The sequence below is a fragment of the Dasypus novemcinctus genome, chromosome 23, assembly GCF_030445035.2.
Source record: "Dasypus novemcinctus isolate mDasNov1 chromosome 23, mDasNov1.1.hap2, whole genome shotgun sequence".
NCBI classification, from domain to species: domain Eukaryota; kingdom Metazoa; phylum Chordata; class Mammalia; order Cingulata; family Dasypodidae; genus Dasypus; species Dasypus novemcinctus.
In genome coordinates, this window is record NC_080695.1 from 8,009,095 (window position 1) to 8,023,993 (window position 14,899).

Here is a 14,899-nt window from a genome sequence, read left to right on the forward strand (position 1 = left end):
ACCATTGAGAAAGCTTAATTTGCTTTCATCCTGTGTTTTTGTTGTTGATCATTAGGATTTACAGCAATTTCTACCCTGCTTGTAATTTCACATAGTTTTAAAGGAAATTCTATTCAATGTCAAAACCAGCCATGTAAATAACTACCAGGAACGCCAGAAAGAGGGCCCACTCACCAGCTGGAACTCACTCCTCCGGCTGAAGGCTTCCCTGATGCCAGAGTCCCTCCAGAGCGCACTCAGAGCAGGCACGTAGAGCTGGAAGGTGGCGGGCTCCACCGGCAGCCCTGCTTTGTTCTCAAAGGCCATTAAGAACATCCCATGCTTTTCATTTTCAGAATACTGCCAAGGAATACCAAGCTTGTCTCGTGCATCAACAAGTACTTTTGAGCCCTAGAAAATTAAAAAAAAAAAAAAAAAAGAGGATTTAATTGTGCTGAATAGGGGGAGCCAATTGTCAAAAAGCATACAACTCACATGCTACCAGCCAGGTATCAGTCTGCTGGCTTGTTTTGCCAATAGCATGAATGTCTTAGTTCCTAGGAACACTACCTTATCAAAACAGCTGTATTTACATGCCCCACAAATAGGTTTGCCTTTTGCTACCACTCAACTGAGAGGCAACAATGGAGGGTAAGGAAGCCAAGCGAATGCTCGGAAGTGAACCACAAGTCCACAAGATGCAAGTCTGACTCATTACCGTGGACACCTGCAGCTCGCAATACCAGAAGGATACAATGGCTTGCTCCACATGTGAGTGGATGGGAGAACATGCACATACATGAAACCAACAACACGTGGGACAAGAGGAGACTCACACACGACCCAGGTCAAGTGGCCTGCCCATGACACAGGAGCCTGGGGATGGTTTTCTAGATTCAATGTCACTATTGATTGTGATGATGGGAGGCTAGTTTTCTTTCTTTTGAGCATCTCCTCACTGTTAAAAAATAAAGTCAGTATTTTCTGCCTTTTTTTTTTTTTTAAATAAAAACTTCATGGTCAGGGTCAAGGGGATGGAGAAAGAGCCTAAACTGAAATAGTGTCAGGGAGAGCAGCTAGGATGTGGAACCTCCTGTCTCTGGGATAACTGCCTTGCTGTAGAAGGAGGGCTGCTGGATCACTCTTAGAAACCTGCAACACAGCCTCTAAGAGAGGTTCTGAGTTCTGGGGGACACGACACGCTGAATGCTCCTGCCACCACCAAGCCCGGGGTGAGGAAGAGTAGAGGAGGGCTCTCCAAAGGCAGAAAAGGGCATACGCCTTTCCATCTGGAAAAGCCCTCCCCTTCTCGGAGCAGTCCGCAGGGATACGGAGCAGACCAAGAGCTACCCCGTCTGCGGCACAGCCCTGCCTCCTTGGCACTTACCTTTACAAACAAGAGTAACAGCTTGGGTAATATAACACGCATACCCTACAATTCACCCATGAAAAACATACAAATCAGTGGTTTTTCCTCGGCACTTAGCCTAAAAAACTTCATTTCAAATCTTTGGGGCAAAGTCTATGAATCAATTCTGCCTCCTTCATCTCTCTGCTGTAGCATCAGTGTAGAGTCTGAATTTTAGTTTCTGCAGGCCTGGAAGGCTGGTGATGACCACCATGAGCAGCTCCAACCTCTCCTCCAGACTAGCTAGCAGGACTGCCTGGTCAGAGCCCACGAGTCCTTTCCTCATCTGCACTGGGGACCAGGCTCTAGCTCTGTCAACCCACACATACCTGCTCAAGGCTTGTTCTTCACAAAGCACTGAGCTAGGCACTGCAGGGAAAACAAAAGGTCCATGATGCAGCAGTGTCTGATGTCTAGAAACCTAGAATTTGGCTACAGTAACAGGACATATAGATAAAAAATTAACACCCACTCACCCATTTCCTCTCAAAAACTAGGAATAGAGAACTTCCTCAATTTGATAAAGACCATCTACAAAAACCTATAGCTAGCATCATAATTAATGGTGAAAGACTGAATATTTTCCCTCTAAGATCAGGAACAAGGCAAGGATATCTGCTCTTACCACTGATATCCAACATAGTACTGGAAGTTCTAACCAACAGAAGGCAAGAAAAAGAAATAAAGGGCATACTGCTGAGAAAAAGAAAAAAACCTTCCTATTTGTATATGACGTAATAATCTACATAGAAGTCTAAAGGAATCCACTCCCCAAACTCCTAGGACAAATACGTGAATTCAGCAAAGTTGCAGGAAATAAAATCAACATGCAAGAATCAATGTCTTTCTATAATTAACAATGAACTAGTGGAAACTGAAATAAAAAATATAATACCATTAACAATCATTAAAAAAAAAACAACCCAAGAAATACCTAATCATAAAACTAATGAAGGATGTCCAATACGGACTTGTATCTTAAAAACTACAAAATGCTGATGAAATAAATAAAAGAAAATGTAAATAAAGTAGAGACATACTGTGTTCATGGATTGGAAAACTCAACACAGTAAAGATATCAATTCTCCCCAAATTGGTATACAGTTTTAACATGTCTTACCAAAATCCCAGCAAGATCTTTTGTAGACATATATGATTATTGTAAAAGTTACATGGAAAGGCACTAGAATAGCTAAAACATTTTGAGAAAGAACAATTAAGTGAGAGGAATGATGGTACCCAATTTTAAGACTTCTACAGATAGTACAGTAATTACGACTATGTAGTTTTGGCAAAGGGATAGAAACAGGCCAATGGAACAGAGAGGAGAGCCAGAGACAGCCCCACACAAGTACTGTCACCTGATTTTTGCAAAGATATAAAAACAATTAAATGGAGGAAGAACACTTTTTCAACAAATGGACATCCATAGATCAAAAAGAAAAAAGGAACCTCACTCTAAACCTTACATAAAAATTAAGTAAAAAATGTAGAACTATAACATACGGGAAAATCTTTGGGATGAAGTCATGGTGAAGAATTCTTAAACATGACACATATTCATAAAAGAAAAATATCAATAAATTGGACCATTAAAATTCAAAACTTTTGCCTTGCAAAAGACCCTCTTAAGAGGATGAAAAGAGTAGTTACAGACTGAGAGAAAACACCTGCAAATCACATATCTGACAAAAGGCTCATATCTAGAATATATAAAGAACTCTCAAAGCTCAAAGTAATAAAACAATCCAAGTAGAAAATGGACAAACGATATGAGGTGTTTCACCGATGGTGAATAAGCACATGAAAGATGTTTGACATCACCAGCTATTAAGACCCCAGAGAGAAATCACTATACACCAAGGAGAACAGCCAAAATTTTTAAAAAGTAACCAACTAGTGCTGGCGAGGATGCAGAGAAATGCCACCTCTCATACACTGTTAGTGGGAATGTAAAAATGGTATAGCCACTCTGAAAATAATGTGATGGTTTCTTTAAAAAAAGCTAAATATATACTTACTTATCAATCTCTTGGGCAATTATCCCAGATATATGAAAACTTATGTTCACACAGAAACCTGTACATGCTTGTTCACAGCAGCTTTATTTTTAATAGCCAAAATCTGGAAACAAACAAGATGCCCTTCAATGTGAAGGGCTGAAAACTGGTAGATTCAGACCACAAACTTCTACTCAGCCACAAAAAGGAACAGCCCGTGGCTGCCACGCCACAGCCTGGCTGGATCCCAAGAAGACTGCACCAAGTAAAAAGAGCCCACCAAAAGGTCATGTCCTGTGTGATTTCATTTACATAACCTTCTGGAGATGATATTACAGAGATGGAGAACAAATGGTGGCTGCCAGGGTTAGGGACGGAGGAAGAAGGGGGACAGGCATGAGAAAAGCGAAGCTGGGCGGTCTCCATGGTGGGGGTAGTTCTGTATCTTGACTGTGGTGTCGGCGGCCGGAACCCACGCAGGGGACCAAATGGCACGGAACTATACACATGCACCACAGCAATGCTAGTTTCCTAGTTTTTATATTGTACTACAGTTAGGTAAAATGCAGCCACTGGGAAAAAACTGGCTGATAATTTCTCTGTAGTATCTTTGCAACTTACTAAGAATCTGAAGTTATTTCAAAATAAAAAGTTAAAAGAGAGTTAACACTCATGGCAATACGTGTGCTAACTATGGGGCATGGAAATGGACGGTTACTAGAAGGAACAGAATGTAGCAGGATAAGTAAGGTAAGGCTTGGCAAACTCAACAGGGTCTCGAGCTAAGCTTTTTGACGTATGGGTTGATTTAAACAAATGGTAACAACTTAGAACCTATGAAGAGGGAAAATACATTCTAAATGAATCCTCTACTTTCCTTCCTCCCTTTTCTCTCCTCCCCATATTGCTGTCTCGATAGCCTTCCCATCTCCCCATTATCTTTGAATAAACCAAGCCAAATTCCTACTTTCCCAAAAGAACACAATCTAAGAAGTTGAAGAATTCAAAGAGGTGTCATATTTTTCACACTAAGCACATCAAAAACAACCCACACTTACAGAAGGATTTCTACAGTGAGATCCTTGGATTGTACTTTTCTGGCAAAAGGTCGTGGGTACCTCTGAACAAATCAGAAAAAGGCTCCTTTTGTCCAGGCAGGCGCAGCCCCAAAAGCCAGTGAAGGCAGCCTGGACAGGTTTTCTGCCTCCACCTGCCCTCTCTGTCTGTTCAGCAACCAGCACGCCCATGCGCGATGGCCCTGCTCTTACAACTCAAACACGGCCAATCTGAGGTGGCCCACAGGAGAAGGCTTCCGTGCTCTTTTACACACAAAAACGTTTGCCTTTACAAGGAGCACAGCCCACTCACAAGCTCGCTTGCACCTACAGGAGCTGGGAGTTCCGTTGTTCTAGATCACAGATGGAGGCAGGGAACCAGCACGCACAGGGAAGGTGGATGATGGCTAAGGAAGCTAGTTCAACACTGCACAAACCAGACCTTCCCTAAGTCTGCGTGAGCACAGCTTGGGCTCTCAAAGAAAGAGCTGGTCTTCCAAAGGCAGTGTGTGTTCCCTCTGCACACTGCCACCCACGCAAGCTGGAGCTGGTCCAAATTAATTTCACACAAACACGAAGAGCAGACTTCTCATTTCTCTTTTTTAAAATTCAAGGAAGTTGGCATAACTACTAATGAACTCTGAATTATAACATTTTCTATTTCTTTTTCACTTCATTTGGAGGAAATAGGCATCAAGAAAAAAAATTCTCTCTCTTCCCCCTTTAAATTATTCAATTCAAATCTCCTCTCTGCCAACTATCCAAAACTGAGTTCTAGGGAAATTTTCTTTGGGACATCTGCTTAAAATCTGACTTTTTTTTTTTTTAAGAGCTGCAAACTCTTGGGAGCTCAAGATCCTTGGCAACATCGTGTTTACGCAGAACTGGGAGTTACACATTTTACCATCATTATACAGAATTGCTCATGTCTTAAAAGTAAGATACCTGTACTGACATACCCGGCAGACTAGAATAACAGAACCCCACCCTTTCCCACTAAAAGGCTCATCTCGTAAAACAAAAAAGTCAAGAAAATCCTAAAACCCAAATACACTCAAAAGAAAAAGGAAAAAAAACAACAACTGAAGGCAGCAGACAATTTACTTGTCTCTTTAGTGACTACAGTGGAAGTTCTTCAGCAACAGTGTTACTGAAATGTTAATTCTTTTTTCAATAAACATTTTTCAGTTGCCAAATATAAACAGTGAATGTCTCAAGTAGTTTGATTACTTTATCGGAATACGATATAACCCTTCAAGTTGTCTGATGAGTACATTTTAAAGATAATTTATAATTCCAGCAATTAAAATTTCTAGTCAAAGAAGATACCCTGTCTGTTGGGGTAGAGGTTGGGAGAGAGGGGTGTATGTCAGTTTTACTGGCTAAAAACCAAGAATTGCAAATCTTCTTATCTCATTTCAAAATACATGTTGCTACTTTAGCCCCTAATCAAACCAAATCTTTTTAGTTTAGTCATTCCTTGCTAAAATCTTCCCATAATAAATACTAAAGCTAAGAAAAACATAAGATGCTTGTAGATAAAATTAGCTTTTTCTATAGAATGAAAACAGTCATGTTTTTAAAAGTCGTGACGGTCTTTAATGTTTTGCCCCATCACGCATCGCCTGTGTACTCAGAAAGCTCTTATTTTCCAAACCCACTAGGCTGAGCTGCTGCCCTCTGGCCAACACCCAAGTAAAAAAAACGGTGCCAGCAACATAAGCAGGATGTATTTCTTTACATAATGAATCCAGCGGGCAAAGACAAAGAGCTCCTCTTAGTTTCCAAAACTGAAGTACAGGACATCTAATTTAAGGGTCAGAGAAAAAGTGAAAAAGTGAAGCAGCAAGCAGACAAACCGACAAAGCACCCGTTCTCTTCGTCACACCTACTGGATGGCCTTCTAGCGCAGTCACGCTGGCCCCCAGCCCGCGCCACATCTGGCTGACGGGACGAAGGCATGGTTCCCGGAGGCTGGGCTCCTTCCCTAGGAAACCCCCTGAGCAGTACTATCGGCCACCATGCCGAGAGCTCACCCGTGCAAAGAAAAGTGCCAGGGATCGGGGAAAACCGCAACAGTAAGTGGTCAGCATGGCTCCTGCTCTGAGACAGTTCTCCATACGAGCACAGGAGCAGGGCATCACGAGAGGGTGTGCAGTCACATCATCAGAGACAAACATTGTGATCAGAGGAAAAGCCCCATGGCAGGGCGGCAGATTAAAGAGACTGTGGTTGGGAAGCGGAGGTGGCTCATCTGGCAGGGCGTCCGCCTACCATACGGAGGACCCATGGTTCAAACCCAGGGCCTCCTGATCCGTGTGGTGAGCTGGCCTACGCACAGTGCTGCCGCGTGCAATGAATGCTGTGCCATGCAGGTGCACCCCTGCGTAGGGGTGCCCCACGCGCAAGGTGTGTGCCCCACAAGGAGATCACATGTGAAAAAAGTACAGCCCGCCCTGGAGTGGCACCACACACACAGAGAGCTGATGCAGCAAGATGATACAACAAAAAGAGACATAGTTTCTCAGTGCTGTCTGATAATGCAAGCGGACCCAGAAGAACACACAGTGAATGGACACAGAGCAGACAAGGGGGGTGGGGGTGGGGTTGAAATGAATAAAATAAATCTTTAAAAAAATAAAAATTAAAGAGATTGTGGTGGGAGAAGAAATCTGGAATTTATTCTGTAGGAAGAAGGGAATGATGGAAAGGTTTAGGACAGAAGGCAACAAGGTCTGAGCTCTACATCCAGTCTCGGTGGTGGGCAAGGTGGCCTGCAGGGTGCTGGGGGCTGAAGTCAGAAGAGCGGTCAGTGGGTTCCTCTGATGGGCTGCAAGGCCAAGCCACGCAGCAGAGGCAGCCGAGCTGACCAGAAGTGGGCGGTGGGGCGGCAGCAAGAGCCAGTCTGCGCAGCCAGAAGGATGCCAGTCCTGCTGGCTCAGGCAGGGCAGGGGCTGGTTTGAGAGGGTGATATCTGGGCACCTTTCTGACAAATTTAAATTAAGGGGACAATGGGAAAGCCAAGGAAAAATTTCAGGGAACTAGGTGAATTACAAGAAGAACTCTAGATTTAGGAAGTGCGTGGAAAAAAAAAGAAGTTACCTTTATTAGTTTTCAGCTGCCTAGAAAAGGTATTCCTGACACTCAAAAATCAAAAGAAAAAGGTAATGTGTGTGTGTGTGTGTGTGTGTGTGGAATTCAGCATCAGTTCAGATGTCCTCATAGCTCCTCAACTGGAATGTGAAAACTGAAGCTCCATTTCAGAACTCAAGAACCACAGGCTGGAGACTTCTGAAATCACGTCCAGAAGCCATACATGGACCAACTTTTTTCTCTTCTAATCTTCCAAGTATCTGGCTATAAGTCCAAGAAACTTTTTTGAATATTTAACTAAATATTATCAAGACAAACACTGGTACTAAGAAAAATGAAGTCTTCCTGTTAAGTACAGAGGATACTGAAGAACTCTGAGAATAGATAGATACTAAATAGTATTCCAAGGAAAGAGCCTGCACATACCAAACAGGTAACAAATCTGAGCATGCCAGGTTGTACATTCAAAATGCAAGCCAAGAGTCACACGATGAAATTGCTTTAGTGGGATTTTCTTTTTTTTAAATGAAATAGAATATAATGGCAAATATCTGAGTACACTACAGATAGTAAAGGCAAGTAGCGTTGCACAGAATTTTTGTTTTGGTTCAAGTCTGTATCCACACATGGAGATATGCATACACACATAGCATATGTGAGTGCACGTCTAGACACAATGGTTCCAATGGTTCCAATGGTGAAATGTTTTACTGTGGGTTGCAGTTAAGAAGACTGAAAGCCACTGGGCTAGACCCTTTCAATAAGCTGAGAGGACGGTCCATTCTCTGCCCCCACTTCAAATTCAAGGGAACAAGGCCGTGTGTCACAAAAGCAAACAGTTGGGTTTTGTGAAGAACTGGTAACAGAGTGGAGTGCAGCTGTGTCAGGGGTGGAAAATGGAAATCTTTGTGCTTTGGGGGAAGAGTCACTGGACTGACTGAGATGGAACCACCATCTGCACCCAACTTGTCAAGATGGCCTTGGGGGGCAAGGCGAGGTCTGGAAACCACAGAGCCCCCGCACGACATTTTCTACCCTAAAGGACATGGACAGGGAGACGCGGTCGACATTCGCTCAACAACGCCTGCCCTCTGACTCATCTGGAGATCAGATGTGCGCAGCTGGCGGTGGTGATTTTATCCTCACAAGTGCTTGTTAGAAACTTATTCCTGAATTAGCCCTAGTTTCTTCTAACCTGGGGCCTTGGCATCTTGTGGAAAATATAGGCTCAGAAAGGTCACAAAAATGTTATTTTTTGGCAAAGCTTTTACATTCTCATCAAGGTGTCAAATGAACGAAAAGTCATGCTAACCTAACAACCAAAAGGCTGTTGCAGAGATGCCATAATAACATGCATTGTTTATCACTTAAGTACTTACCATGTCAACACAACTATGTAAAATGCTTAACATCTATTAGCTCCTGAATCTTTACAACTCTGAGGTGACTCTTATTATGCCTATTTTACAGATGAGGAAACTGGAGCACGAAGGCATACAGCCTTTAAGCATGATTCAGTAATTCTAAAGCTAGCGTTTGAAACTATTATCTAAACCGCTGAGTACATCTGAGAGGTAGAGGCAGGAGGTGGAAGGTTTCCTGTCTGCCTGTCTGTTTTCTTTCTTCACCGTCTATCCTTCCATTCCCAGCTCCTGAACCGAGAGCTTCTCACGTGCCAGGCACCACGTGCGCCTTCAAGGACCTCCGGTTTAGCAGGGGTCTCCCAGGGAGAGGAAGCCCAGCGTGCAGCCTGCAGGGAGCCAGGAAAGCTTGACCAATGGCTAATTACAGAAGGGAGATGCCGGGGGAGTGAGACTGGGGGAAGAAACGGCCAGGCCAGGGTAAGAGGGCCTCACCCGGAGCAAGGAAGGATCAGTGCTGAGTCCAGAGGGGAGGGGGAGGGAGACGCAGCCCACGTCTCTGTGGGGGCAGAGCAGGGGGCCGAGGGGAGAGGCCCAAGGGCCTCTCCGATGGGTGTGGGCTCCATTCTCCAAGTGGTCAAGGGATCTCTGAACGTGCTAGTGTTTTAATCTGTTTTCTAAACCCTTGAGTATATCTGGGAGATAGAGGCAGGAGATGGAAGGTTTCCTGTCTGCCTGTCTGCCTCCAGCTCACTGGCGCTGGCTCTTCTGTGTGCTTGGGGGTGGGCATTCCAGGCTACTGGGAGACCTGTCCATTCAAAAGCAAAGGGAATTCCAACCTGCTAGGTACATGAATACCAACAAAACCTGGTTTCTGCAAAAAGAATAAATAAAACAATGACTCCCTGAAGGAAGGCCTAGCGAGACATTTAGGCTCTGATGACTGAACGAGATACTGCAGGGGAAGGGAAAGGTCAGGAGCCAGCAGCAGCTCTGCCTCTGCTCAAATGGCTAACCCTCACTGAGCACTTACCAGGCCCCAGTGCTGGCCTAGGGTGGTGCGAATTTAACACTTACTAGCTCTTACTAGGTGCTGATCACTGTTCCAGGTGCTTTATAACCCCTAACCCATCAAATTGCTCAGTGTAATCTGATGAGGAAACCAGGGTTCAAAGAGGTCACCGCCAAGGTCACACGTATGGTCCGTAAGCTCCAAAGCTGGGAGAGGACCCAAGTGCTGTGGCCACAGAGCCTGTGCTCGGGTAGGAGGGCATTTACTTGCTTGATACAAATCCATCTCCAAGGGCCACAACCTTATACCAATCCAAGGGCATCAAATGTATAAGAAGTAAACATACCCTAACTTCCAGAATATTTCAGCGTCCTCTCAAATGTGTTTTCTCCCTTCTTCCCCTCCCCTGAGGCTTCTGAAGGTAACTCTAATCATCCAGGTATTCCTGGTACTGGGACTGGGTGCTGCTGTGGACCCGGGTCATGGGTGGAGGCTGGGAGAACTGGGAGCTGCTTGGCAGAAAGGGCCAGAGGGCTGTGAGAGACTGCTGGTGGAAACACGGATGCTACCAGTCCTTCCAGTGAGGCCTTAGAGAGAAAGAATGAACATGTGGGAAACTAGAGGAAAGGCAATTCTTTTCTTATAGTGGCAGAAAACTTGGCATAATTGAGCACTGATGTCAAGTGGAAGGCAGAATTCGAATGCGATGAACTTGGATATTTACCTGAAGAGATTTCCAAGTGTGGAATGTGTGGCCTGGTATCCCCTTGCAGCTTTTATTGAAACACTGAAAGGGATAGGCTGACAAATGAACGCCTAAGCACACAGAGACCAGAAAGAGATGGTTTGGAAAATTCTGAGCCTATCCAGATAGTGTGCTCTGAGATGAGGGCCAGAGCAGCTCCTCTGGGACCTCCCTGAGTGTCTGGACAAGTCTCCGGAGCTCAGGGCTCCCTGTGAGGGCTTCACTGAACATGAAACCAGTCGGCCATTTCAGGGGAAGTCGGTCCTGGAGATGCAGTTATGCAGGAAAGAGCTGTGGAAAGTTCTACCTCTGATGGTTTGGCCCATGATATACATGCAAAGTCAGAAAATTTTTATATGAAAATCTTATGAACAGAACCACTGCCAGCGTGGACTGAAAGGGACAGAGGAGGGACAAACTGAAAGAATAGTGATGTCAAGGATAGAACCATGGAAGCTGAGGTGTGGACTGCCAAGAAAGTGGTGCACCCATGTGTATGGGAAAGGCGGGGCCTGTGGAGGGGATGGGCTTGGGCCCCTTCATTCAGGGCAAGTGCACGGCGAGTGGGGCCCATGCCTGGCCACCATGAGGACGCTCGGGGAGTGAGGAGCCTTCAGCCCACCGCCTGGGAGGGCACGGCCCCCCAACAAGCACTTAAAGGGGTGTGGCTGCCACTCCATTAGACCCAGAGGACAAAACCTGGATCCACAGATGACTCTCTGACCTTGGAACCTAATGGGAGTTTGTCCCACTGGTTTTTCAAATTGTTTGGGACTGTGACCCTGTTTTCCTTCCAATCTCTCCCTTTTGGAAATGGGAATGCTACCCTATGCCTGTCCCTCCACTGCATTTGGAAGCAGGTAATTTCTCTAGGTTTCACAGGTCCACAGACAGAGGGAGACTGTGCACAGGACAGACCATACCCACAAATGATTCTGAAGAAACTTTGTACTTAGCCTCGGTTCTGAAATGACATAAGGCTTTTGGGATGTTGTGATGGAATGAATGAATGGAAAGAACAGGTCTTTTTGGGGTCCAGAGGATGGAGTATAGTGGTCTGGAGCTATGAACCCCAGAAAAGCCCGTCCTTAAACTTTTTCCATTCCTGTGGGTGTGAACCATTTTAAATAGGACCTTTGCTGAGGTTCCTTCAGTTAAAGTATGGCGCCCCCCCCATCAGGATGAGGCTTAATCCTATTTATTAGTCCTTTATAAGCAGAATGAAATTCAGACAGAGAAAAAAAGTCATAGGGAAGTAAGGGCTGAAGGTCAGTGGAGCCCAGAAGAGAAGGAAAGGCCAGAAGAGGCCGCCATGTAGCTTGGCATTTGGGAGCGGAGTGCAGGACCAAGGCTCACTGACAGCCAGCCCCCGAATGCCAGTCTTCAGCAAGAAAGCCCACCTTTCAACGATGCCTTGATTTTCCCGGCTTCACACCCGTGAGCGAACAAATTCCCGCTGTTTAAGCCGACCACTGCATGGTATTGCAGCTGACGAAACCAAAACATTAGCCTGAACAGGGACCACCCCTAGGCTGGCATTCCCCCAAAGTTGGAGTGGTGTCTACTCTGGCTACACAACCAAAAGACTGAGGGAACAAAAGGCTTTGGAAGTCAGGAAGTCTGACTAGAAATTAAGACCAAAATGCCTCTAATGTGCATGTAGTCCAAATTAACTCAATAAAAAAAATATATATAGGGAAGCAGATGTGGCTCAAGCAATTGGACTCCTGTCTACCATATAAGAGGTCTAGGGTTTGATACCCAGGGCCTCCTGGTGAGGGCAAGCTGGCCCATGTGCAGTGCTGGCCTGCACAGAGTGCTGCCCCGCACAGGAGTGCTGGCTCATGCAGAGAGCTGGTGCAGCAAGATGACACAACAAAAAGAGACACAGAGGAGAGACAATAAGAGACAGCAGACCAGGGAGCTGAGGTGGTACAAGAGAATGAGGGTCTCTCTCCCACTCCAGAAGGTCCCAGAATCGGTTCCCAGAGCTGCCTAATGAGAATACAAGCAACACAGGAGAACACACAGCAAATAGACACAGAGAGCAGACAATGGTGGGGGGTTGGGGAAGGTAAATAAAATCTTTAAAAAGAAAAAGAATATATAAGCACACACATGCATTACTGTAACAATTCTTTCCAAAGCCAGGACTACCAAAGTTCAGGAGTTTGTCTCCTTCCCTCTTTACATGCAGCACACAGGGCTAGCCACACTGGAACCAATTCTTGTAGTCAACCAAGAGTCCTAATACCCAATAAGGGAAGCAGATGTGGCTCAACTGATAGAGCGTCCATCTACCATATGGATGGTTCAGGGTTCAATCCCCAGAACCTCCTGATCTGTGGGCTGAGCTGGCCCACGCGCTGTGCTGCCGCGCACAAGGAGTGCTGTGCCACACAGGGGCGTCCCCATGTAGGGCAAGGCGTGTGCCCTGCAAAGAGAGCCGCCCTGCATGAAAAATAGCACAGCCTGCCCAAGAGTGGTGCCGCACACACAGAGAACTAATGCAGCAAGATGATGCAACAAAAAAGAGATGCAGTTTCCCAAGTGCCGCCAGATAATGCAAGCAGATGCAGAAGAACACACAGCGAATGGACACAGAGAGCAGACAAAGGGGACGAAGGGGAGAGAAATAAATAAACTTTAAAAAAAACAACAACCAATAAAATCCTACCTGTGGATTACAAGGGACCCACGAGCACGGTTTGAAGTGGCTAGCTGGCTGCAGAGTGGCAGAAGGGAGGCACTCAGCAAGGGTGAGGAACCCCGGGGGAGCCCCAGCGGGCACACGGGCTGGCTCGCGGGAGGGTGGTGGGGAAACAGCTAAGGAGGGCAGTGACTTCTGGGAAATAGTGCCTCATTTTCACAATGAATTCACTTTCATGTTTGATTTGGAATTATCTGTGATTTCTCACAGTCTTCAGAAAGTTTATGTAATTTATCAGAGTTAAAAACTGAGGAGACATTTCATTTTTCCCTGTAGGTTTTCTGCCTAGCTAAAAGACATAGTGAACTGGACAGTTTACAAAGGTCTTTTCCAAAAGCTGACACCACATTAAAATTTCAACAGAATCCTCTGATTCCCAGATTAAATATCAGTATTAGTGAATACCAGTTTTTAAAGAGTTTCTATAATTTTACAGTCAGTAAAGGGATAGAAAAGACCAAATTCCTGCGATCCAATAAAATGCTGAGGTATTTTTCACACTTGTGCCTAGGCAATCTTTCCCTTCCCAAATACATAATCTCCAAAAAACATTAGGACAGAACAGCAATTGGAAGCAGTACTCGAAAATTAGAACATTTAGCCTTGGAAACTTCAATTCCAAACCCCAAGTACCATCCATTTACTATAATCACATGAAGACGTCTGGTTCAGCCCCCACCCTTCACAGTAACGGAGCTGAGAGCCTGAGAGGTTCAGTGATTTGCCCAAGGTCACCCAGTGTCTTGTGGGAGAGGTTAAAGCAGCATTCACAAAGCTTGACCTTAGAGAACCCAACATTTCTGGTATGCTCTCTAGAATTTTTTTAAAAAATTAATTAAAACACAGAAGTATGGGATATGCTGCAAAACCTGGCTAAATTAGAAGAAAGTGAATTCATGTCCTGCTTGAGCCTAATTTCCAAGCAGTAAAATCCTTTATTCAAATACGTGATCTTCACAGCAGAGAATTAAAGCATTCTGCGGGTGGCTCTGTCCCGTACAGCAGCTCCTAACTACAGCTGGCTACTGAGCAGCGGAAATATGGCTATTCTTGAATCAAGACGTAGTACAGACTGGATTTTAAAGACTTAGTACGAAAAGTGAATGTGAAATACATTTAAATTTCTTGCTGTTGATTACATGTTGAAATTAAAATATTTTGGATATACTGAGTTAAAATATATTAAATTTAATGTCATCTGTCTTTTATTTTTCTTAGTGTGGATGTATACCAGAGAATTCCCCCGGCAAAAAGAGCTTAGAATTTGCATGAGCAGACGGACTCATAGGAACTGCAGGTGTGAAGCCCCAGGCTGGGCACAGGTGGGATCGGGTGGCCAGACAACAATTTCAGATCCAGAAAGGAAGGCTCAGCTCCTGAAGTAGGAAGGCTGAATCCTATTTCTCACAAAACTACCTTGACCCTGTATGCATACAACTGGGGCCATCCATCACGCCAATCCCACAGCACCTTGAGTGTGTGATGCTCAAAGGTGAATCTGCTGGCATTCTACTGACAGGAAGACAAAATGAGGAG

General features: G+C 45.0%; 1 protein-coding gene across 1 annotated transcript in view; it reads right to left on the minus strand.

Moving 5' to 3' along the window:
• The window catches only part of GNA12 (G protein subunit alpha 12), a 117,131-nt gene that overhangs the window by 74,113 nt on the left and 28,119 nt on the right, over window positions 1-14,899 (minus strand). Inside the window, exon 2 of the mRNA XM_058285704.1 lies at window positions 175-390. Coding sequence (XP_058141687.1) covers window positions 175-390 — 216 coding nt within the window. The remainder of the gene's footprint in view (window positions 1-174; window positions 391-14,899) is intronic.